Source organism: Elephantulus edwardii, unplaced genomic scaffold (genome assembly GCF_000299155.1).
Source record: "Elephantulus edwardii isolate Elephantulus edwardi_28Jun2011 unplaced genomic scaffold, EleEdw1.0 scaffold00139, whole genome shotgun sequence".
Lineage (NCBI taxonomy): Eukaryota > Metazoa > Chordata > Mammalia > Macroscelidea > Macroscelididae > Elephantulus > Elephantulus edwardii.
In genome coordinates this window covers 3,846,890-3,874,071 of record NW_006399889.1, presented here as the reverse complement: position 1 = coordinate 3,874,071, position 27,182 = coordinate 3,846,890, and the positions used below count along the sequence as shown (strand labels likewise).

The following is a 27,182-nucleotide window of genomic DNA, read 5'->3' as shown; positions in this document are numbered from 1 at the left end:
CCATCTAATCAATCAAATTGATCCTGGAAATCAGTGGCATAATTGGCATCAAGCCAGCATACACTTGTATTCAAATTCTCTAAACAGTAAAAGAAAGGATAAAAACTTTTCCACTTGCAGCTAAGCACATAACTGTTTGTCTCCATATTAACAATGCTTCATAGTTGTTCTTTATTGAAATCAATGACTAATTAGCAAATGAGGAAATAAAATGTAAAAAAGCCTACTTTAATGTTGACATTTTCCCAGTTAATGGAATTTAAAGACAACAATTTACTGCTGTTGCTTTTCACAGAACTGTACAAATATCGAGTGCTTGCATATCTCCTGTGTGGTGGGACGCCTGGAAGGAGGAGAAAGTGCAGTCCTGAAAATCAGATCCCGACTCTGGGCACAAACATTCCTCCAGGTAACAAATGCGTGAACTCATACACACGCCCACATGCCTACAGACTGAAACTTCACAAGAGAGCTAGTTTTTCTGTAAGAACATTTTCTTCATGGAAATTTGTGGGGAGGAACTTCACACTCAACTTTCTCATCAGGTGATGATAATTAAAATATTCTGAGCCTCAAAGATTTTCCTTCAGACATAACTTATTCTGACAACTCTTTCTTTTTCTTCTTGCTAGGTGCCTTGAGTAAAGTACAATTTATAGCGACCCTGTGAACAACATATCCAAACCCTGTCCTATTCTGTGCCACATCAGCTCTGATACACTTTAACCCATTGCATCAGTTACTGTGTCTATGCAGCTCATTGAGGGTATAATTCCTCTTTTGCTGACACTCTACCTTCCCAGGCATGGTGTCCCTTTCCAAGGGATAGCTTCTCCTAGCAACATACCCAAGGTATTAGAAATGAAACTTCAATAAGTTATGTATATTGTATTGAAACATATGAGGGAAAGAACGGATTAGAGGTGATATATGATTGACTATTATGGTTAGCACAGGAATCCAGAATTAAGGTTGCATAGAGAAGTGTACTCGGAATGGGGGGTAGGGGAAAAGGGATGGGGGAATTGTATACTAATGAAGGATTTTTTTTTTCTTTTTCTTTTCGGAGAGGGGAGCAAACTGGTGGGGAGGGGTGGGCAGGGAGAAAAGTGCGGCAATGAATCAATGGAAATCTAAAACCTCTGTAAGTGTCTATTAAAATTAATAAAAAAAGAAAAAGAAATGAAGCTTCACCACCTTTGCTCCTGGAACATTCTGGCTGCACTTTTTTCAAGAAATATCTATTTGTTCTTTTGGCTCAGAAGAATAGAGGTGCCAGAGAGGAGGACACCCTGAATGAGATGGATTAACACAGTGACAAGGGCAATGGAGGCAGATGTGTCAGAGAAGGTGAGATTGGTTCAGGATAGGGCAGGGTTCAGAGCTCTTCTTCACAGAGTCACGATGAGTCATGGTCAACTTGATGGCACACAACAACAAATTACATAGGAGGAGATTGCCCATCATTCTCCCTCAGAGCAACTGGTGGATTTGAACCTCTTACCTTTGGGTTAACAGATCATTTCCTTACCCACTTACCCAAGAAGTTCCTCAGGAGAATAGTAGCCCCTCAGAATAGAGTCATTCAGGAAGGGCTTGTTGTTCAAGGCCACTACCACAGATACATAAGGATTCTTTAATTCATACCTTTCATTGAAAGTTACATCCAAACATAAACTAAATCTGGTTTTTCTCTAATCAAATTTTAATTTCTTCATAAATTCTAAAATTAAATTCATTCTAGACAAATGAATGTTGGAAATAAACAAAATTATTTCATTCAATATCCTTACTAGCAAAGCCCTATTTTATTTTGCCACAGTAATATCATTTCTTCAATTTAGTACATGTATTTCTTAAAATATGTCATTAGTCATAATAGTATGGGGGTAAAAATTAATTAGAACTTAAGTGGGTTTTGTTTTTAGTGGGTTTTCCCCCCCTTATTGTGAACCGTTGAGTCAGATCCAACTGGCACAGGAGGAGATTGCCCCTCCTTCTCCAGCAGAGCATCTGGTGGATTCAAACTGTCTACCTTTGTATTGCAGCACAGACTTGCTACTAGGAAGCCAGAGCTCCCTATAACTCAAGTGGTTTTTATTGTCATTGTTTTCTTTGTGGTCATGACACATAATATTGATTCTGGTTTTGTTTTCATTCACCTACTCTCAGTCCTATTACTGAGATCATGGTAACATGTTTGAACCAGAACAAAATCAATATAAATGATCCTACAGTTTCAGTAAATATCTGCATAAGTTTCCTGTGAACATAAAAATGAACATGGTTTGGAATTTGATGTGCACCTAGTCCTATTTGTGAAACCTACCCAGTGACAAAATTACATGCAAACACCTAAATACAAGCATTCCTAAGAGTTCTGATTTAAATTAGAATCTGTTTTCTCTGCCTTTTGGGCTGAGTTGACAGGCAGATATTCTTCATTCAGTCCTCCTTGGTGATGATCAAGGCACTGAATATTGATGGCATTCATTTTTCTCATTTGTGAAATTAAGGGATTGAACTTGAATCCCATTTCACCCCTGGGAATCCACTGATTCTAGGGCAGCTCACATGGAACCTCTTCTAATAAAGGATTTATGGTGTTTATTCAACTTAGCTTAAGCCAGCAATCGCTCCGTATACTTTATTAATAGTGTACTTCTGCATTGTGTTGACACTTGGGTTGACTTAGAACAGACCACTTCTCTAAATTTAAGGACTAGCAAGCCAGCTGTGGCAAAGAAGTCTATTTGTCTGCAAATAGCCAGGTTTCTTTTGAGCCATTACCCTATTGCTAAGCACCATGATAAATACTTTTTATGTGTTACTCATTTAATTCTCACAGCTATCCTGTGGGATATGTTCTATTATTGTCAGCTGTATTATACAGATGAATAGGAAGCTCTGGTGGCCTAGTGGCTAGAAGGTGCACTGCAATCCCAAAGGCAAGTGGTTCGAATCTAACATCTGCTCTAAGGGTTCTCCCTTGGAGATAGGCAGTCTCTTCCCATGTGATTAACTGCCTCTGAAAACCCACCAGGGGTCACCTATGGGTCAGTTTCGACTCGATGGTATACAACAACAACTTACTTAGATTAAGGAATTCCTAGTGGTGTAGTGTGTAATGTATTGTGCTGTCAATCAAAAATTTAGTGGTTAGAATCCACCAGCTCCTCCAGACAAGAGAGATAGTCAGTCTCCTCCCATTTAGATTTAAGCCTCAAAATTCTGATGGAAGGTCACTCTGAGACAGAGTTGAAGATTTTAGTTTGGTTTATACTGTGATTAATTGGTTTGTCTGTGTCTCATTGCTACAAGAAGTGGAACCTGGAGATTTTCTCTTATAAATATTACTGAAATATGCTATACTATTGAAATTATTATTATTATTATTATTATTATACCATAACTCTACTGGCCTACTAATAAGAAGCAGCACTGCAATCCTACACGTGGTTCAGAGGCGTGGTAGAAAGATAGCCAGTCTTCCTCCATGTGATTTTACTGCCTCTAAAAACTCACTAGAGGGTCTGCTATTAGTCAGTTCCAACTCAGCAGCACACAACAACAGCAATAACATACTATAACTATCAGGAACTCTGTTGGACTAGCGGTAGAAAGCTGCATGTCACACTGTTCTGAAGACACACAGTTCAAATCCACTAACTGCTCTGCAGGAGAAAGATAAACAGTTTCTTTCTATGTAATGTTTTGCCTCTGAAAACCCCCTACAGGTCGGTTCTAACTTGATGGTGTCTAACAACATCAACAACATGCTATAATTAGAGAAACCCTGTAACATATTATTTAGGTATTAAGCTACTAGCTTAAAGATCAGCTATTTGCACCTACCAGCTGTTTGATGAGAAAAATATGAGGCAGTGTTCCAAAAAAAGATTTACAATCTTGGGAACCCAATGGAAAATCACCATCAGTCAGAACTGACTTGATGGCAATGGGTTTGTTTTCTGTGCTGAGACTCAGGAACCCTCATTGCACAAGTTAGCACTAAGCTGCTAATTCAGAGGATGATGGTTAGACCTACACAGAAGCTTTTTGGGAGAAAGATCTAATGATTGTTCCTATAAAAGTTATAGCCAAGAAAACCTTGTGAGTTGTTATATACTCACTGGGACCCAACAACAACATGCTATAGGGTCGCCCAGTTTGGTGGGTGGAGGGAGAGGTGAATAAAGGAAATGGAAAAGATCTGGCAGGGGTCTGGAAAGACAGGGAGATGATGGGCATTGTTCAATGATGACTCATTTTATAAAACATAATGAATGAGAATGATTGTTTGAAACACAATGTGAATGAAGGATAGTGTGAAACACAATGTATACAAACTGTGTAAGCAAACCAATATAAAACAGAAATGGAAAAAAATAGGTCCCTGAGAAGTATGAGTTTGCAGTCAGCTAGTAACCTAAAGGTTAGTGGTTTGGACTCCCCTAACAGTGCTGCCAGAGTATGTCTGCGCGCTTTGTATTATATCTGCTTGCTATATATTTTAGTTCCATAATTTACCATAAAGTACATACTTTAATACTATATTTACTGTACTATGTATTACCAAACAGTAACCCCTATTTATAGATTGTTGTAATTGTTGCTGTGTGCCCTTGAGTGAGGACTGACCCATGGCTGACCCTCCCACAGGTTATTAGAGGCAGTTAATCATACAAAAGGAGATTGCCCACCCTTCTCCTGAAGAGCAGCTGGTGGATTCAAACAGCATGCCTTCAGGATTGCAGTGCAGCACAGTGCAAATTCTTCCACTAGGGCCATCAGAGCTCATACTATATTATTGTTGTTATGTGCATCAAGTCAGAACAGAACAGAACCTTAGCTGACTCTCCAGCAGGTTTTCAGAGGCAGTACATCACAGAGGAGGAAATTGCCTATCTTTCTCCCACAGAGCAGCTGGTAGATTCAAACCATGTGCTATTGGGTAGGCAGCACATCTCTGTACTCCTTAAGCCCCACCCCGAGCTCTCTGAACACTATGTAATGATGTTTTAAAGATCACATAGGCATTATAACTTTTATAGTGATATATACATTTCATTCTGTTATTTCACACTCCAGTGAAGAAAAAAAAATAGCTCTAAAATTACATTGCCCAATACAGTGATAATAGCAATGTGAGATTGTTGTTGAGTACCATCAAGTCAGAATCGACCCGTAGCTGACCTTCCAAGAGGTTTTCAGAGGCAATTAATCATATGAGAGGAGATTGCCCACATCTTTTTTTTTTCATGGTGCAGCTAGTAGATTCGAACTACATACCTTTGGGTTGGCAGTACAACTCCTTACCACTGGGCCACCACAGCTCCCTATGATGTGGGATTAGTGGCTACCTTATGACATAGAATTACTGGAAGTCATAGTGACCCTATGTACAATAGATCTGAACCCTGCACTATCTTGAGCCAGTCTCACTGACTCTGACACACCTACCCCGATTATCCCAGATATTGTGTCAATCCATCTCGTCTGGGGTCTTCCTTTACTGTGCTGTCCCTCCCCTATCCTGAGAATGATGTCCTCCTCTAAGGACTGATCTCTCTTGGACATGTGCCCAAAGAATGTAAGCTTCAAAATCCTGACCTCCAAGGAGAAAATTGGTTCACCCTCTCCAAGACAGGCCTGCTTGTTCTCTTGGCAGTCCATGGTATGTTCAAGATGTAGAGAATTTTCATCATTGCAGAAAATTCTGTAGAATACTGCTCCAAAACATAAGATTTCCTTCAAAATTTCAGGAACAGACCTTTTAATTAATTATCATATCTATGGATATCCTCCTGCATTGTTTTATTATTAGGTTTATGAAATTTATTATTCCTTTTCTTAAAGTACAGTAGGTAAGTGCCATTTGCTTTATCTTCTACCTCAAAAGGCAAAGTGTTGACATGCATATTTTAGTGCTACAATTTCATCAAGGACTGAACAGGAACAAAAGCTTGCATCTTAAAAATGTCATAAATTTGAAAATAGTTATCCTTTTCAAATTGCTCTCTTTTTCATAATTAGGAAGCTTTGTTAGTCTAGTGGGTAAGGACTTGCACTGACAACCCAAAAGTATGCAATTCAAATCCATCAGGTGCTTCACAGGAGAAAGTTCGGCCCTCACTTCTTGTGCCTCTGAAAATCCACTGAAATATCAGCTGTGTGTTGATTCTGACTCAATAGCAATGAGGTGTTTTAGGATTTGGGTTTGTTGGGGGTTTTTTCCATAATTAACATGGAAGCCACTAGAGTAATCAAAAGAATGACTGAATCATTTGCATTTTTTTATCACAGGTGATCACAGGTGCTCATGGTTTTGCACACAAACAGCTACATGGTCAGATATGCCACTCCACATGTTCCTGCTTCTTTTTCTACCAATCATTGAGTCCAATATTCATTTCAAATTGACTCATAGACTTTACTCAAAGTTGTGAGGTTTATAAGGGAAATAGCTTGAGGAGTTGGGAAGGCAAAGACTATCATACCATAAATGTCTAGGTTTAGTCCAGCAGGCCAAGGCAGATTAGCAAAGCACAATTGCTCAATTAGTGAAAGTCCAGGTTCTGTATAGCAACACAAATGCAAGAAGCCTCTAGTTTCCTCAACCATCCAGCGAACTTTATCTCAGAGCATTTATGAGTCAGCTTTTCCTTCAATCATCCAGCAAGCAAAACCTTTAACTATGGCTCTGTCTCCAGGGTTCCTCTGGTTATACCTTGTCACAATCTCTTCATGGCAATGCCACAATATCTTTACAGAAGTGCCACAGTCTCTTTACCCTCTATCCATCACCATTTTTCAGAGTTTGGGAAACATTCTCTTACATTGATTCCCACAGCTGTTAATGATTTGCAAGACTATGTGTCAGCATTTAAAGTAGATGGAGACCATGCCCCAACAAGGGCTAGCTAACACAATAGATAGAAAAGTCCATTTTCAAGGTTTCTGACACCACACTCATAAAGAATGAAATTTGCACCTCTATTTTTCTGTTAAAGAAGAAGCAGTGTGTACTGAATATGTCACTAGTAATGAAAAGACTTTCCAGACAAGAAATAGTTGCATTAGCAGAATCAGGTAAAAGACATTAGTGGTTCACTGTAGAATTCTTGCCTTACATGTAAGGGATCCAGGTTCAGTTTCTAGCCAGTGCATCTCATGTACAGCCACCATGTATTTACCATTTGGGAACTAGGTGTTACTCTGATGCTGAACATATTTCAGCTGAGCTTCATAGGCCAGGAAGAAAAGCTGGGCAATCAGCTGTGCAATCTGAAAATCAATCCATAAAAAATGTATGGAGCACAATTTTGTACTTGGTGGTGGTGGTGGTGGTGGTAGTAGTGGTGGTGGTTGTTATTGTTAGATGCCTTCAAGTAGAGTATGACTCATAGCAACCCTGTGAGCAACAGATCTATACCCGATTCCATCCTGTGCCATCCTCATCATCTCTGACATACTTGAGCCCACTGCTCTTGTCATTGTGTCAATCCATCTGCTGGGGGTCTTCATCTCATTTGTCTACCCTCCATCTTTCCAAATATGATGTCCCTATTCAAAGAATAACCTCTCCTAGCAACATACTCAAAATATATGAGACAAAACTTTATCATCTTTACCTCCAAGGAGCACTCTAGCTATACTTTGTCCAAAACCTATCTGTTTGGTTTTTGGCATCTCATGGGATATTCAATATTCTTCTCCAATACCACAGCTCAAAGGCTTCAATTGTTATTTGAGGGCCACCTCTGCAGCAGCTAACAACACTAGCAAAACAGACCTGCAACATTCTAAAGTCTTTACAAAGCAAGAGGCCCTTTGCAGAGATGTACAGGAAAATGACATATTTTGTGTCTGTCCAAAGCCATATCCAGTTATTCTATGCTTCCCACAGTTTGTGCTTATTTCAGAGTTGGAAGTCAAATGGTGAAGAAGAATAATACGTTATAAACTCTCTCAAAAATTTACTATGGGTTAATGTCCATTAGTAGTTTTATCACACATCCCTGAAAGAGGTTAACATTTTCTGCCATCCAAATCCAAATCCTAGAATCCCTAGTGGCATAGAATTTGGGCTCGGCGGCTAAGCAAAGTTTGGTTGTTCTATTTATCTAGAAGCTGCAAAAATAATAACCTAGGAGTCTGCTTCTGTCTAAATCCCAACCAAAAAAACCATGTGGAATAGCTGTATTCTGTTAACACCAAGGGTCCTTGTGAGTCAGAATCAACTCAACACCAAGAAACAATTCACGCTTGAAAGTTTATAAGTGTTGGTTCATAAGACTTGCTACATATACCTCTGCCTGTTCACATGGTAAACACACAAACAGAAATAAAATATTTAATTTAGGTTAATCCTTGGAATAGAAACTTTACAGTTTTTAGTTTTACCCATAATTGCTCAGGTTTTATCATTTCTTAAGACTTTATTTCTGGTAAATGGTAAACATGGGCTACAAAGAAAAACAATGGCCATGTGGTTCAAAAAAATAATTATTGAGAAGGAACTAATTAGCTGGAATGTGGGCATAGGAGGGCTCTTGGAGACATCAGACACACGAGGTATTAAACCAAACAAAAAGCCTCACTCTCTGTTTGTTGCCAACTCTAACTTTTATTAGTACCATGACCATAAGCAAATCATTGTGCAAACGTACACAAATAGAGACAGCCTGTGGACTTCAAACCATAGTATAAATGATGTGGTAATGACAGAAGAACGAACGAAGCCTTGCTAGGGATTAATAGCTCACTGGGGCAGATTGGAGGTCCAAGACATTGTCAAAGAATATTAAGCCCAGCTGGTTTTTCAGTCTTGAAGTATGGCGGTAATTGCTCTTACATGAGTAGATTACTTTATGGAAAAAGTTGTTTTTCTTTTTTTTTTACATAAGTATAATATGGATGGTGAAGAAATTGAGATAGTTAACAGTTTTAGTTTGCTTGGCTCCACAATCAACTCTTGGTAACAGCAGCCAGGAAATCAAGAGATGAATTGCATTGGGAAAGTTGGCTGTGAGGGACCTCTCAAGAGTACTGAAGAGCAATGACGTCAGGCTGGAGATAAAGGTGCGCCTGATCTGGGCTATAGGCTTCACAATTACATTCTATGCATCAGAGAGTTGGACAGTGAATAGGGTTGATAGAAAGAGAATTGATGCCTTTGAGCTGTGGTGCTGGAGGAGAGTATTGAATATACCATGGACTGCTAGGAGAACAAACAGGTTTGTCCTGGAGAAAGTGAAGCCGGAATGCTCCTTGGAGTCAAGGATTCTGAAGCTCTTCATCTGACATACTTTGAGCATGTTGCAAGGAGGGACTGGTCCTTGGAGAGGGACATCATGTTTGGCAGAGTGGAGGGGCAGCTAAGGATAGGAAGATCTTTGATGAGATGGATCGATTCTGTGACTGGAGCAGTGGGAATAAGTGCATTTGAGAATGGCTAGGTTGGCACAGGATAGAACAGCATTTAGAGCTCTTGCACATAGGGTCGCTATGAGTCGCAAACAACTCAATGGCACATAACAACAACAATAATGAGACTATATAAAGAGACAGCTGAAAGTGTTCAGCATTGAGCTGTCCATAATTATCTTTTATGCAGTAAACGCTTACCTATGCCAAGCATGTAAGCCTACATCCACAAAACTAGTTAGTATATCTTTGAGGCTTGTCCCGCTGATCACAGCCTAGTCGCCCACATTTCCCATCACTGGAGTTCCTAAGCATTTCAGAAAAAAGAAAAATGCATCTTTAATTGAAAAATGTGGAGGAGACCTTGTTTTTGGGAAGTAAACTTAAAATGATAAAAGATTAGCCTGTAAATGGAGTTGTTTAAAGTTTGTTTGTCTGCCACCTAATTTGTTCCAGCCCTAGTCTGTGTTGGTTTGCAACGCAAAGTTAGTTAATGGTAATGAGACAATATCAGCATCTCCTCATCACAAACTGCAGCCCTCATTTTATATCATCACCTTTTTTCTCAACTTCCCAGCATTTCCTCACTTAGTTGATGGGGCAGAAGGTCCAATTCGATTGTCCAAAGACTTTAAACATTCAGTAACTCACAGCAGTAACAATCTGGAGTCTCTGGGTGGGGCACAAGTTTAGTGGGCTTGATGCTAACCTGAAGGATGGAGGCTTACGTCTACTCACTGGAGAGTCCAGCTAGTTGATGTCTGTCTACCCAGATGCAGAGTCAGTGTGAGTCAAAATCCACTCAACAGCAGTATGTGAGCAAGTGAGAGGCACTTCAGTGAAAGCCCTGGCCATCTACTTCTGAAAGATCACAGTTTTGAAATCCCAACTCAACAGCAATGAATTTGGCCTTTTGATATGTCACTCATTGCCACTGAGTCAGAATTGACTCATCGCTGCCCCTCTGGTGGGTTTTTGAAGGCTGTGAATCAAATGGGAGATAACCCATCTCTCTCCTATAAAGTGGTAGTAAAATATAGTAGATTCTGACTGCCAGACAAGTGCCACCTTAACACCATAACTCTCTACAGACTACCAGCACTCATTGCTTTGTTGTTGTTAGGTGCCATCTAGTTTAAGGACTAAGGTGTGCCTAATTCAGATCATGATCTTTTCAGTCACTTGCTGTACATCTGAGATCTGGACATGACTAAGGATGACAGAAGAAGAACTGTGGTGTTAGAGAAGAGTGCTGAATATCCAATGAACTGCCAAAAGAACAAACAGATATGTTTTAGAGAAGGTGCAGCGATGCAGAGATGATGAAGTGTCATCTCACATATTTTGAGCATGTTGCCTGGAGAGGTTATTCCTTGGAGAGGGACATCAAGTTTGGAAATATGGTGGGATGGCAGAGAAGAAGACATTCAACCAGTGGGGCTTGACACAGTGACTGCAGCAAAGGGCGTGGGTGTGTCAGAGATTGTGATGATGGCACAGGATAGGACAAGGTTCAGTTCTGTTGTTCATAGTGTCACTATGAGTCATACTTGATTGAACAACATCTAACAACAATAGTTGTTGATGACAAGCAGTTGAATACAACTCATCGTGCCCCTTTAAACGACAGATCTAAACTTGTCCTCTCTTGCACCATCCCCACAATTTCTGATACACTCATCTGTTGTTATAGTCACTGCGCTAGTCTATCTCTTGAGAGTCTCCCTCTCCTTCTCTGACTCTCCATCTTCCTTCAACATTGTATCTTTCTCCAAAGACTAGTTCCTTCTGACAACATGCCGAAAGTATGTGAGATTAAGTTTCACTGTCCTTACCTCAAAAGCCCACCCTGGTTACACTTCCTCCAAAACAGATTCGTTTGTTCTTTTGGCCATCCATAGGATATTCAGTAGTCTTTTCCAGCACCACAGTTAGAAAGCCTCAATTCATCTTTCATTATTAGTCACTGTCCAACTTAATTTCCAAAGTGTCAATATTCCCTCTTTGGCCAATTTCAAACTAACAACAGGATGTTACCAAATCCCAAGTTGATATTTTTCCCTTTTAAATGCAGTAGATTTAAACACCGTCAAAAGCACAAATAATAGTAAAAAAGAATAACTAGGAAGGGCTGAAGTGTTAGCATTTACTACCTTTGAAAAGTAATTTTTGCTTAATTTTAAGATTAAATAATTTTTGCTTTGAACATGGCTTTCTTTCACAACTAACAATTAAAATTCCTGAACTATTAACTTCATTCACCATCATTGAAATCAGCCTTCAAGAGCCAGAGTGAACTGACTACAGCATCTAATCTTTGTCTCAAGTTAAACAGCGGAGAGCCCAGCAGCTCCAGTTTCCAAAACTGCTTTCCCTGAGTTACTTTTCACCTTTGAATTTTTCAACAGTTAACATAGGAACCCACTAAATAAGATAGCTTTTTGCTGGAAAGTTCTTCCAAAAACAATGGCTGGTATTGGGTCAGTTATTTTTAGCCAGGATAATTTTGACTCTAAGGGGAACATTTGGCATTTGAGTTGGCAAAACTAAGGAGCAGTGCTACTGGCACCTTGTAGGTAGAATTCAGGAATCTGTTCACCCTCCTACAGGGCACAGGACAGTCCCCCACAAGATCCCTTCAAAATTTCAGCATTCCATGTAGTAGACAGAGCTCTAGTTGTCTTGTGGGCAAGGAATTTCATCGCCAAGCCAAAGGCAGGCTCTTCTAACCTATCAACTGTTGCTCGGAAGAATGATGAGCAAACTCTTCTCATGCAATTCATAGCCTCGAAAAACCCATGGGAGGGTCAGCTATGACTTGAGTTGAATTTGAGTTAATCTGTCCAAGGTCAAATATGATGACTTTCTTTGTAACTCAATGCCAGTTTCCTATCCTGGAAGCTGACAAATTTCCCCTCTATCAGGTAACAAAAATGACATAGCGCACCAGGCCTTTCTTTCCTTTATTCTTCACTAGCCCTGTTGGAAGTCCTTGCACTCTCTGCTTTTCAGTCTCTAATTTGCCATTTCCTTAATAAGTTAATTATACAAAAGTCTTTTGTTACTATAACAAACATTCTTTAGCAATAGGAATGGAATAAATGTTTGGCTGTTTGGATGGATGAAAAGAAAAAAAACAGGAAATTTTGCTTTTGAAATGGAAATTAGTGACAATCATTGAGTGAATGCTAGTACAATTTTTTAAAGTTGTAAATGGAATACATTTAAATTAAGTGTTTTACTTTCAGAGAAAGAATGACCCCTATGCGCTTGCCTCCCTCGTGTCCTTTGAAGTTAAGAAGATGCCTTACAAAGATCAGCCAACAACACTCCCACACGGACGCATAGCAGTAAGTATCTTGAGAAAATATAGGCACGGATGAATTATTGAACTGGAATTGTTGTTTTAGTCATTGTTCAATATGATTGAGGTGTGAGTACGTACACTAATATGAGCAACGTTCCTCCCTTCCGATCACTGTCATCATGTTTTAGTCTGGAAATTCCCCAACCTTTGATCTGATTTTGAAACTTTCCGTATAAATTTCTATCAAAAAAAATTTCAGATGGAACTAATGCCATTATCTAACCAAGCCAGTTGTTTCAGAGAAGTTCACAGTGACACGATTATAACAATGAAATGATATTGAATACTTTTCATTTTAAAGACAATGTGGTCTGTCAAGTAAGAAGAGAAGAACACTACCTTCTGGGGCAGCAAACCCGCCCAAGAACAGCTATGTGACTTTCGTTAGTCATTTTTCCGTTTATGGAAAGAACTGTTATTTTGTCATGGAAAACAAATCGCTATGAACTTCATATGAATTCTTTTTTTTTTTTTAACTTGAGGCTATTGTTTATCGTTAACTGCCCTCGAGTTGATTCTGACTCACAGTGACCCTGTGTGTGTGGAGTAGAAAGGCTCCGTAGCATTTTCCAGACTGACCTAGCAGAAGCATTCTCCAAGTTTGTCTTCTGCAGTACCTTGGGCATGTTAGAATGGAGAACCTTGCTGCAGTTGTTAGTGCCATCAAGTCATAAGCAGCTCAAAGCTGACCTTCTGATGGGTTTTCAGAGGCTGTAGTTGATGCAGGTAGAGAGCCCAGGTATCTTAGAGTTGGCAGCACCGCTCGTTAGTACTAGGCCACCAAAGCTCCCTGCCACCAATACTAGAGCACAAACTATTTGCTCTACCCAGGGATTCTTATTGTCATATGTTTAAAAATCCACTGTCACCAAGACATGGCAAGCCTCCACTGGGTTACTAAGACTGTAAATCTTGATGAGAGGAAACATCTCATTCTTCTCCCTTGGAGCAGCTGGTTGATTTAAACTGCTGACATTTTGATGAGAAATTCAAGTAGCTAACCAGGGCTCCTTACTATCACCCATTACTGACCCGTTTCAACACAACCTCTGTCATCCTAAATAACCTGGCATGGCCATGCAGGGAAAAACAAAGAATTTGTAAAAAATGGATAATTATGCAGTTAACAACAGACCTGAACATGACAGAGATCCTGAGGATGGCACAGGATAGGGCAAGATTCCAATCTGGTGTTCATAGTCACTATGGCTCAAAGTCAACTGACGGAACCGAACGCCACCACCAACAACAGCTGGATCTTTGCCTAAAATTATATATGAAGGTGATCAGAACTAGAGCTCTGGAAGGGAGTAAGATTCATCTTTTGGTCGTTCAGTAGTTATTTATGTACAGTCCTCAGCTTGAACTCTTGGTCCCAGGCCTCTGTTAAGCAATACGTGTTTCACAGAATAAGTATATCGTTAGCTGACCGGAGACTCTTAGAACCATAGACTCTGTCCACACTGCAGAGTCACTGACTCAGACTTTGTATGTTAACAAAATTCTCAGGTGATCCATGTGCACAGATAAGTTTGAGAAGCCCTGCCTGAGATAGTATACAAAGTAATACTCTTGTGTGTCATATTGGGTCTTAAAATTATAATTTTTAATATTTTTGCCAAATATATGATGGTTCAATGGTTAAAGCACTTGGCTGTTAACCTAAATGTCAACAGTTTAAATCCACCAACCACTCTAGAAGAAAAGACCTGGAGTTCAATTCCAGAAAGATTACAACATAGGAGACTAGATGGGTTAGTTCTACTTTATCCAGAAGGGTTGCTGCAAATCAGAATCAATTTGACAGCATACAACAACCTACTTTTAGTATTTTTATTAAATCAATCCGTTGACTCATCACTCTAAATCCTGGATATACCTCAGAATCGTTACTCAAAAATTCAAAACGTATTGTCGTCGAATCAATCCTAACTTATAGCTGACCCTCCAGGGGGAGTTCTGAAGCTGTAAATCATGTAGGAAGAAATTATTCCTCTTTCTCAGAGCTACTATTGAATTGGAACCACCAGAGAAATAGTGTTTGGATTAGCAGCGCAACTTTCTATGGACCAGAGCTATCTAGAATCATAACTTGCATAAATTAAAAAAAAAAAAAGATGCATGCTAAAGCTCAACTCTGAATATCAGGCCTGACTAGGACGGGGCAAAGGAGGGCTGGTGGAGCAGTGGGTTAAAGCATTCAGCTGCAAACAGAAAAGGAAGGTCAGAAGTTCAAACCCTGTCACTTGTCCTTGGGGAAAAAAGATGTGGCAACCTGTACCCATAAAGGTTACAGCCTTGGAAACCTCATTGAGCAGTTCTGTTTTATCCTGTAGGTCCTTAGAGGTAAAATTTTACTCAAAAGAAAGGACTTTACATAGGTGGGAACCTGGCATTTTGCTTTAAAAGTTCTATTAGTAACAATTCTGCAGTGAAGCCAGCATTGAAAACCTCTGGGATAGGCAGGCAACCCAGGGAAAAGTTCCAGAGACAGGGTCCCAAGAGGGGACACATTAGCTGGGCGTCAGCCTGGCTCATACTTTTATACTTTAGGGGAAGACATTTTACTTCCTCAAGTTTGTTAATATTGTTATCTGCTGTCAAGTTGGAAGAGTCTCATAGCTGACCCTCCAACAGGTTTTCAGAGGCTGTAAATCCTGTGGAGGAGATACCTATCTTGCTCCCATGGAGCCACTGGTGGGATCGAACCACCTGCCTTTGACTTGTGGCAGCACAACTCTTTACCCACCTGATGAATTATAAAGATGAATACAATTGTTTTTATTAAGCCCTGGCATTATACCTGAAACAAGGTATATCTCAATAAATTTTAGCAACCTTCTCAAAATAGCTTACTTTCACCAGCTAAATTAGATCATTCCAAATTGGAAATAGCAATTAAGATTTGCACAATTAAAGTATTGCAGCAAACCTGGGCGGTGTTGTGAAGCAAGCACTGCCACGTATTTCTTCATTGAGGTCCCTCTTTCTCTCCCACAAGATGTCTGCTCTCATTTGGACTTACGTTCAATCTAGAAAACAGAGGTTTGGATTTTTAATATAGAGTAATAGTCCAAAGAGGTTCAAAGCCTTGTAGTTCTAAGGGAGATAAATCTAGGCCTTTTTGTTTGTTTATTTTCTCTAAGCATATGTTCCGTAACAAAAACACATGTCATTGAGTCTGTTAACAGTACCATTTCTTTCTGTACTGGCCCCAGGTGACACACTGCTGTTCTCAGCTCAGCTCAAAAGACCCATTAAATTATTAGAGTCATGCTCCTTTAGCCCATCACCCCTGTTATAAGAAAGAAGTCTTGTTGCTTGGTGTAGATGATTTACCGCATCATATATGTAAAGGTTGTTGGAAAAGCATGGTGTTTTCAAAGCCTCCCAATATGGTCTAACTGCAGACCTTGTCGGTATAAAGTAAAATATAGAAGGGTGCTCTGGTGTCAGAATCCATAGAGGGGGTGCTGCTTCCCCAAAGGCTGCACTTCTGGTGATTTGGATCCACCAGCTGCTTTAAGGGAAAAATATGGGCAGTTTCCTTCCATGCAATTTAAACCTCAAAAACCCCACTGGAGAGTCAGTGGTGAGTCAATTCAGACTCAATAGAAATGAGTTTGAATCACTTTTAAGTACAATACAAGAAACCAGTCTGGCTGTGGCTTGGTTTGAGAGCAGGTAAATATTTTTTTCATAATGATTTCTTCTCAAAGCCATGTCTTGTGGAAAGGGCCCAGTCCAGAAGGGGATTATATTAAGAACTCAAATCAGTTGAAAGAGGTTTGTTTGGTTTTTTTAAATCATCAGAACTGCAATCTATGCTTTACCAATGAAAAAGAAAGTGCCTCAGTTCCTCATTTCTTTATTCAGCCTAATAAGGTTAAATAATATGTGCTTGTTTTCCTAGATTGTGTGGGGTGATTAGTTTGTTTTTACTCCCTTTTGAGCATGGTCATAATTCAACTATGTCTTCAGGCGCATGCAAGCTTTGCCTATTGGGGGAATTGCAGCCCACATCTGCTACTTCCACACTGTTTGTGTTTGTAGTAAATGAATTGCTCATGCAACGGGACACTTGTCATGTTCCGAGGTGAGGGAAAGGTTGCATGATGCAAAGGGATATGACTGAATGTTTAATCATTACAGTTCAACTTTCAAAAAAGCCTCCTTATTCAGTTAATTGAATACTTTCTTTGGCTCAATAACAAACTTTGACATTTGTATACCATACAACTAAAGGTGAATTCTATTTTAATGCATCAAGATTATTGTCTCATTTAACTCCTGAGGTGGTTATTATACAATATTTTACACAAATATTTGTTTTAAAACTCACTCACCAAGTTGTGTATCCATTTGGTTTTGAGACTTGTTTGCCAAACTTTAGCACCTTAAAATGTAGTTCATATATCAAACAATTGTTTAGAGTTCAAACTTGTGAAAGGGACAACTTGTCTCATCGTGGCTGTTTAAAAATTAACAAAGTGTGTGTTCAGCTGGTCCACTTTATGTTACAATTGTGTTCAAAATGGCACTGTAGGTAGGGTGTCTTGGTACATTTATTTAAAACATTCTTGTGACCCCAGTGAAGTGTGTTTACACAAGATTTTGTGATATATAAATACAGATGTCAACATTAATTATAGTTGCAAATACAAGGAAGCTTTTTCCTTCTACCTTGGTACTTGGTCAAAATATACAAAAACATACCATAAATGTCAATGATAAAATGTAGGCATATTAAAGCTTTATTTATGGTCTTTCAACCTAATAAAGAACAATAAGATTTATAATATGATGAAGGTAAGATTAAATGTTTCTTCCTTAGTATCACTTAAGAAAATCTAAGCTGTTTATACAAATCTCCGGCACCCCACCTACTAACTGGAAGTTTGACAGTTCATATCCACCAGCCATTCCACAAGATGTTGTTGTTGTTATGTGCTGTCGAGTCACCTGCAACTCATCACGACCCTATGTACAACAGCCCTAAACCCTGCTCTAACCTGTGCCCACCTTATTGTCGCTGACATACTTACTCCCATTCCCCCAGTCACTGAATCAATCCATCTCATCGAGGATCCTCCTCACTTGCACTGTCCCTCCACCCTCCCAAACATAACATCCCTCTCCAAGGACGAGTTCTACAATAAATATGTGGTCTTCTGTCCCATGGGCACTTATCAGCTGTCTTACAGAGTCACTAGGAGTTACAGTCAACTTGATAGTTGTGTATAAACTATTTGCAAAATGTGGTCCCTTGTTCCTAAAATTGTGAATAATTATGACAAGTTAATTGTTACTTTTTTATCCTATTTCAGATAGCTATAATTCTTAATTTTGTTGTTAGATGTCATTGAGTCAAGTACAACTCATAGTCCTATGAACAACAAATCTGAACCTTGCCCTATCCTATGCCATCTTCACAATCAATGACATACTCAAGCCCATTGCTGTGCCCACTGTGTCACTCCAGCTGATTAAGGCCTTCCTTTCCTTCACCCCTCTCTCCATCTTTCCAAACATGATGTACCTCTTCAAGGAACAGATTCTCTTAGCAACATTCCCAAAGTATGTGAGATGAAGCTTTATCACCTTTGCCTAAAAGGAGCACTCTGGCTGTACCTTCTCCAAGACATACCTATTTTGTTCTTTTGGCAGTTCATGGGATTCTCAGCACTCTTCTCCAACAGCACATCTCAAAAGCATCAATTCTTCTGGCATCCTTATTAAGCATAGCACTTGTCTGTCAGTTTGCTGTACTGAGGTAATTTGTCGGTTGCTGTGATGCTGAAAGCTATGCCACCAGTGTGTCAAATGCATAAGGGGTCGTTGATGATGGACTGGTTTTAGTAAAGCTCCTAGATTAAGACATACTAGGAAGAAGGAATAGCCATTCACTCCTGAAATAGCAGGCTTCTATGAACAATAATTCTTAATAAATATAAGAAATCAGAACAATGTATTCATTAGTAAGTATGTAATTAAATTCTCTCCTCAAGTTTTAGTTACTTCAACATTAATTTCAGTTACTCAATAGTAACTTTTTTAAAGGACCTAAGATATTTAATCACATTAAGCCTATGTTCTTTTTTCCCCTTTTATTTTTACATATTCTTATTGATTTTCATGCACTGATAAACATACATTATGTTTCATGCATGTGCATTATGTTTTATTTTATGCATTTGCTTTGTATATATGCATTTCATCCATATAGTTCCCCTCACATTACTTATATTACTAATAGCTAGGCTTATGAAAGTGAAAGCCAACTACTTCATGCCTTAACATCCCCATTTTAGATAGCCAGCTTCTGATTTGCCCATTCCTGTCAAACCAATACTCTGAGGGAACAAGCATTTCTCATTTGCTGAAGAATCTTCTGTTCAGTTTGAAAATTTTGAGCAGCTGCAACCACAATCAAAGTCCAGTCCAGAGCAAGCCATCAGGTTGCAGCAGTCAACCCTTGTTCACAGCATGTATCATCTTCCCTTCATCTAGTTGGGTTCTGGTCACCTCATCCCCAGCTATCTGTGGCTATGTCCAAATGGGCATCAGCTGCAAACTTGGGGATCTGCTCACTTCTAGCCTTATTCCCCACATGGGGCCAACTCACTAAGCCAGAAGTCCTCATGACTCCCTGTCCCTCAAGAAAGCAACCTTTTTCTTCTTATCGATATATCTGTGCATGCTAAGTGGACAGTGCTGAAGGAACACGTCCAAGCTCAGCCAAACTCTTCATTGTTGTATGTCCTCTACTCCAGTGGATCTAGGTGATCACTATGAGTAAGCATACTCACCAGCTTCCTTTAACTTCAAGTCCAGGAAGTGAAGCCTATGTTCTTAAAGTAAACCTCTTTCCTAAATGCACTCTATCCTTGCCTTGGGCTCACATCATGGGTGCAAGAATTCTGTAAAAAGAGACGTTTGCAATTAAGTGGGTCACACCATTGTGTTAGATTACGCAGAAGGCTCTAGAGCAGAACTGCCGCGGCTACAATTCCATGTGGCTTGTGAGTGTCCGAAATAGTGCTAATGTGACTCAAGAACTGAATATATAATTTAAAACAATATAAATGTAAGCTTTAAAACTTAAGTATTATGAAGTATTTCCATTTAAATACAACTTTATTGTTTTAGTAGAAGAGCATTTCACTTAACTTTAACCATTTAAAATGTAGCATCTGAATTAAATGCAATATTTTCTAGTTGCCATCAACTCAACTCCAACTCACGGTGGCCCCAGACATGTAGAGAACAATGTCTGATAGGATTTCCAATACTTACTTATTTAAAAAAGTAGATTAGCAGAACTTTTTCCCGAAACTCTTTTGAGCAGAGTCAAACCTCCAACCTTCCGGTTAGTAGCCAAGAATGTTAATTATTTTTACCACCTAAAGTCTGCACTGGATTGTGGAGATATATAAATCATTTGGTATAAATGATAGCAATTTTAAATATTCTATTTGTGTTTTTATAGCAGATACATGTTAATAGTAGTGAGTTTGTTTTTTGTGTTTTTTTTTTTCATTTAGGGTTAAATAAAGTTTACTATTAAAAGTAATGTGACCTGCTTCTTATTACTATTTTTAATTTGCTACTAGACAATTTAACATTCCACATGTGGCTTGCATTATGTTGCTATTGGACAGCACTGATTTAGGGCAGAGTTACTGGAAGATTCCAGATTGATGCTGCTGCTGCTGCTGATTACCACATAAACTACAGAGAATCTGGGCTAACAAATATTATTTGAAATGAACGACGATATCTTGCTATAAATCAATATTCATTCATTAGAAATTCTAAAAAGTATCACCATTTCTTTTTCTGTGAGCTTTTCAAAATGAGGTGCAAAACAAATAAGTTTCAGAAATAGCCAAGTTTTCGTAATTGTCAATATCTCACCATTCTGCAGTTTTCCGTAACACTAAGACATTGAGGCAGCTGGTGGCCCCTCCCTAGGGAGTTGTGCTGCTAGCTCAGAGGCCACACATCTTTGGCAGTTTGAATTCAAGAGCAGCTTGTCAGGAGAAAGATGAACAGCTTCTTCTCATGTGATTTGTAACCTTGGAAAACTGATGGAGAGTCATCTATGAGTTGGTTCAGATTCAGTGGCGAAGAGAGAATGAGAAGACATATTTTGAAAACTCTGGCAGTTGTGCACAATGACTCTGTTGCTAACTTAAAGGCCAGGAAATCTACCACAAGTCTCTTCCAGAAAGGTTCATAATTTCTGAAACCTGATGGAGTGTCACCATTAGAACGTCCTCAACATCAGTGGTTTTTAAATACCTATTTAAATAACAAACCTCATATAAAAACCATCCTTTAAATCCTTTTAAACTTGCTTGTGTAGCTAAAATCTGTAGTTTATCTATCCAGAGCATTAGATTTTAGAAATGTCTTATGTTTTACTGGTTTCCACCTGCAGGTGAAATTTCCTCTGGCCTTTTTCAGATGTAAATATGTCCTATGGATCCCTAGTTAATATCTACCAGAAGAACTTATATTTGTAAGACACAGATAAGCCAAACCGAAACAGTTGCCATCAAGTGGGTCTTAAGCAATAGCTACTCCATTTGTCAGAGAAGAACTGTGTTCCTCAGCATTCTCAAGACTGTGATATTTCAGAAGCTGATCACTAGATCTTTCTTCCAGTGCAACTTTGGTTGCAATACTAGCCTTTTGGATAGGAGTCCAGGACTTAACTAACTTTATACCCAGGGACTCCTCAAGAATAAATATTTCCTATTCTAAAGTTGAAACTTACTCATTGCTGATCCTCTATTGTGTTTCCAAGGCTTTAAATGGCACCGAGGAGAATGCCCATATTTCTTCCTTAGAGCCACTGCCAGAGAGCTGTGGTCTATGGACAAGGTGCCCAGGGCTAGGACTCTTCTAATGATGACGTCTACTGAGCTCTTTGTTTCTCACTTGCCAGTCACTAATATCTTCACTGGAAATCTGAAGGAATGCCCTGGGTCATGTAAGACTGTTGGTATGGTTGTTACATGCCATCCAGTCACCTGTGACTCATAGTGACACTACTAAGGACAATAGTTCTTAAGTCTGCTCTATCCTAAGCAGGGCTCACTGTCCTGGACACACCTTCCTCCATTGCCCCAGATACTGTGTCAGTCTATCTCATCCAGGATCTTCCTCTCCTGCACTGTCCCTCTACCCTTCCAAGCATGACATCCTTCTCCAGCGACGGTTGTTTATTTACTGTATTTCTGTATTATACAGTAACTTCCCTACTCTACCACAGTAAGCCTAGGAGATCAGGAAAACACTGGCATGTGGGGAGGGAGGTCCTGGGCAGCTGCTCATATTTTTTGCAGGAAAGACTTAAAGATATGTTCATCTGAACCTTTAGAACTACATGGATGTGCTAAGAGCAGAAATGGCAAGGTGAGTCCCTCCCAGTTCATACACTGTTAAAACTCATGGCTCTTTTTCTTAGTGAATTAATATCTGATGGCAAGATGTAGGCAAAATAGCTGACTTGCATAATTCTAAAATTGTAAATGTTCCTGATGGTGTGCTACCACCAGCTGCAAGGTTGAGAGTTCAACCCCCACCCTCAGAGGCACCTCAAAAGACAAGCCTATCAATCTGCTTCTGAAAGGTCACAGCCTCGTTTGCCCTATACAGCCGTTCTACCCTGAACACATGAAGTCACTAGAAATCAGGATCAACTCAATGGTCATTTAAAACACTCAGAGAAAAATATGAAGAGGTACTTTTAAGTGGATGTAACATTACTAGGAATAGACTGACAAAAGTTTTGGTTGTAAGAATTATAGAATTTAATTATTTAATTTTATTATAGGAGCTGAAAGACCAAGTTAGTGACCATGTCCTCATAGCCCCTTGGAGAACTGCTTCCTGACTCCTTGGAAGCTAATGTGAATAGATAACCATTTGGTTTTGTAATTATTAGCTATAACTAACGTTGTTCACTCCTTCAAGGGCCCCTAATAAGCATATTGCAGCCAGTTTAACACTTTGTACTTTTCCATCCCTGTTGCAAAATACCCATAACCCTTCAAAAGCTTTTATTAGCTTTTTGTCAGCAACTTTCCTCCTTGTTTCTACAGACAGATCGGTTTTATAGACCAGACATCAAAAACTGCTCTAACCAAGAGGTCGAGGAGCCCAGCAAAGTGCCCAGTGGGTGTCCACTCTTACCATTCCTTTTCTTTTCTATTAAACTAACAATCTGAACTTTCTGTGGCCCTTATTTACAACTCCTGTAAATGTGTTCTTTTTACTTAGAAATCATGGGCTGTTTCCTATGTTTAACAAGAAACAGTGGGAGGTGACTTCATATATTAACTAAGAAAATAAGAAGGGGAAAAATAGAAAAAGTCTGTTACCTGTCTTATCATAAATTGCCTATTAGATCATTTTGGCTGCTCTATCACTGAACAAAATATACACCAGAACTGTGTTGATTTTTGCCATGGTTTTGGAACTGGGTGTAGAGTCATTCATGAGCAACCTCAGAATTTTCCAAGGCTCTAGGTTTTCCTTCAGTGGAGTTCCTGAGTAGCACAGTTAAATGCTTGACAGCAACCTGAAAGGTTGACAGTTTGAAACCACTAACAAAGACATTTTGAAAAATAGGTCTAGAGATTTGATTCCAAAAAATTACAGCCTTGAAAAGTTCTACCACTCATTCACCCTTTGCTATTGAATTGAAACGGACTCATAGCTGATGCTACAGCAGGGTTTGGAGGTTGTAAATGACAGAGGAGGAGATAGCCCGTATTTCTCCCCACATGTTGCTGATGGATTTGAACCCCCAAAGATGTGTGGCCTTGAGGTCAGTAGTACAACTTCCTGTGGGTGCTACCATCAGAGTTCACTAATCGTCCATCTAGTTTTTGATGACAGCTACCTGACCTAGGGCACCTAAAGTGTTTGTTTTTAAGATTCATGTCTGATTGATGTAACCCCTTAAATCTCCCTGGGATCACTTCCATTTGTTCTCTAGGTCCTTTCAGAACTACCCCTAATATCACAGTGAAACCTATGAAAGGCAATGGGACCACTTTGCTTTGAAGGTCTTGCAAGTTTTCCACCTATGACAACTGGGTATAATCTTGTAACTTTTCTGTCATTCTCTATTGGAAAATATTTTCTTTTCCTCTGACTGAGAAATTTCTTTCTTGCACATATCCTACCTTTCACAGGTTTCCCCGGTTGGTAATTATTTATCTTACTACATAATTTTCAAATTAGAGCTCATTTGCTTTATTTTCTATTTCAGATTAAGACTTCAGTTATTTGGGCAACCCCAAATGTTTCCTTCTCAATCCCATTGTGGGTAATAATATTAGCAATACTTCTTGGATTGTTGGTTCTGGCCATTTTAACCTTAGCTTTATGGAAGGTAAGTTGTTTTTGTTTTGTTTTGTTTTGTTTTGTTTTGGGCTGGGTTGGGTTTTTTTCCTTTTGCTTGAGTGAAAGACTGCAGAGGGGGATTAGAAAGAAAATTGCTTGGAATTTAGAAAGACAATGCTAGAGGCATGATTTGGATGCATGGGAGGGTGGAGGGACAGCTTAAGAGAGAAAGACCCTGGATGATATGAATTGCTCCATGGCTGGGGTAATGAGTTTGGGTGTGTTGGAGATGATGAGGTTGGCTCAGGGTAGAGCTGGGTTCAAAGCTGTTGTACATAGGGTTGGCAACTCAACAGCACTTAATAACAATAGAGAGAAGAACCTAAACCTGAAAGTGTGCCTTATTTGTTTTGGCCAATTTAATGTTCTTGTATAGCTGACATTCAAAAATATTGTGGATTTGCATCTTGAAGTTTCTTATAAATTAATAGATTTAGACATACAAACTAAGACTTTTGACCTTATTTTCAGTATGCTTGGAGTGATAATATTAATTCCTCTTTTTCTTTTTACATTAACCAAGGAAGGCCTTAAGCTTTTTGTTGACATGGCAGTATCCTCAACTCTTTGAGATCTTTCTTTGTAAAGACTGTTGTTATTGTGTGCCGTCAAGTCAGAACCAACCCACGGTTGACCCTCCAGCAGGTTTTCTGGAAGTAATTGTACTAGTGTAATTGATATGAGTTAATTATGATATTTTATTTTCTAGGAGCTAAGGGGCCAAATACATCATGCATGTTAATATATCTAGACTTATTTTTAAATGTTGCCAATTAGTCTATCTCCCTTAAGAACCCTTACCTTATTATCTCATATGATTTGTTGTAGGAAACTCGACTGAAAAATAATTCCTGGCCCAGCAACCTCAGTAGCTATGAGTTTTCACAATTTTCTGTTCCAAATCAGGAGCCGTGTCAGTACTGCATTATTATCACATAGTTTGCCCAGTCACGTCTTCTGTTAGGTGCTGTTGCGTTGACTCCCACTAAGTGACTCAACAAAATGAGTCCTTGCTGATGCTGTGCCGTACTCATGGTCTCTGTTGTGCTTAAGACAATGGTTGCAGTCTTGGTGTCAATCCATTCTTCTAAGGGTCTTTCTTTCCTTCACTGGTTCCCTGCTTTTCCAAGCATGATATCCCACACTAGAGACTGGCCGCTCCTGATAATATGTGTGAGATAAGATGAAGTCTCACCATCTTTGCTTCTTAGAAGGACCCTTGTTTCACTTCTTCTAAGACGGTTGGGTTTCTCTTTAGGAAGTCCATGGTATATCCAGTATTATTTGCCTAACCATTATTGTGTGATTCTCTGAAATTACAATGTGTTTTCTTTTTAAACAACATGCTTAATAGACCTAAAAGCTTAGAAAACCTTGCCTTTATGAATTCAAAGATGACTTTCCAAACATTATGTGTATCAGCCTGAGCCCAAGTAGCTGCTTTGTACCTTTACAAATGGATGTTTGTGTTATGTTGTTATTTATGGTAACTCCACTTCCAAAGATAAAATGATAAAATAATTCATGCCATTGGAAAGAATGATCCACTACCCTACCGAACAAAGAAATCTATAGATAGTAGCCAAATCCAGGGAACTGAGATTCTACCATAAAAACAAAATAAAAAAGAATAAAGGTTCCAAATTTTCAGGAACAGTTATATGCTTCTGTGGAGGAAAAAATACTAATTTGTGATTAAAGAGAATGGAGATTGTAGGATTTCTTCTTCCTTAAATGATTAGTTAATCTATGGAAAGTCATTAAAATTTCTATCCATGTCTAGAATTAAAAACAGTTTTGATTCTATGACTGAAACAAAAACAAAATCTTAAAACATAAGAAAACTCAACTCAACTCATTGCCATCAAGTCAAAACCAACTCAGAGCTGACCTTCTGCTGGGTTTTCAGAGCCTTTAAATTGGGTAGAAGATTATCCACCTTTCTCCCTCAGAGCAGCTGGTGGGTTCAACCGTGCAACTCCTTACCCACTAGGCCACAGAGCTCCCTTAAAACATGCAGGGGAGCTTTAAGGGGCACATTGGGATGCATTATTATAATCCCAAGAAAAATACAAGGTCCATATAGCAATATAGTCTGTTTGAAACAGAGACGTCCTCCGCTATGTAGCCAGAGAAAGGACAGAAACGCTCCATCATCTGCCTCATCCCCCAGCTCCAGAAACTGCCATGAGCTCTGTTCTACTTTTTTAAAGGACATATGGTTTCATGTGCTAATTTGTAAAATTGAGCAGATTATATTCCTCAAATTGCAAGTCCTTTAGAAAACAGATACAGTAAATGTGGAGTTCCTCGTACGAGGGATTCCACAAAATGACTGACGTATGTGGCTTTTTTATTTTTTTTTTCTTGTAGTGTGGATTCTTTGATAGAGCAAGACCTCCCCAAGATGACATGACTGACAGAGAACAACTGACAACTGACAAAACTCCTGATGCATGAAAAAGGAGACATAGAAACAAAGAACAAACAAACAAAAAAAATCAAACACTGGTCCTGTTCAGAGAATTTAAAGAACATAAGGGTAAACAGTGCTTTCCTCACCCGCCAACGGACAAGGAAAGGGAAGGCCCCTGAGAAAGTTCAGCACATCTGTGCAGTGCTTCGGAGACATTCCAGTGGGAGCCAAACGACCCTGCACGGAGACGACACATCCTCAACACTTGCAGAAGCACTCCTGGAGGAAGGCTTCTTATGCCTTGGTTACTCTGTATTTGGTAGACACTGTAAAGGGTGCATGGGAACTTGGGTTGCTTTCCAGGTAAATCCAACGTAAACTGCAAAGATGACCTGTCTGTATTTCTGGAGAATTTAGAAGGTGGACTAGGACAAAACCTTCCAGCACTACTGTATCCAGCAGATTCTTCGACACCTCCCTATGGAAAAGAAGCATTTCTTGGGACATTATGGCTCAGGGAGACAAGCAATATGTTGTGGGTACTGTGAA

The 27,182-nt window shown here is 39.3% G+C and overlaps 1 protein-coding gene across 2 annotated transcripts in view; it reads left to right on the top strand.

The window, feature by feature from the left end:
* The window catches only part of ITGA8 (integrin, alpha 8), a 312,225-nt gene extending 285,466 nt beyond the window's left edge, over positions 1–26,759 (top strand). The window contains exons 27-30 of one of the 2 annotated variants that reach the window (XM_006894290.1): positions 296–409; positions 12,678–12,779; positions 24,084–24,206; positions 26,591–26,759. In XM_006894290.1, the coding sequence (XP_006894352.1) occupies positions 296–409; positions 12,678–12,779; positions 24,084–24,206; positions 26,591–26,677 (426 nt within the window). In that variant the 3' untranslated portion in view covers positions 26,678–26,759. The remainder of the gene's footprint in view (positions 1–295; positions 410–12,677; positions 12,780–24,083; positions 24,207–26,590) is intronic. The other variant, XM_006894291.1, reaches the window with a different exon arrangement.
* The last annotated feature ends 423 nt before the right edge of the window (positions 26,760–27,182 follow it).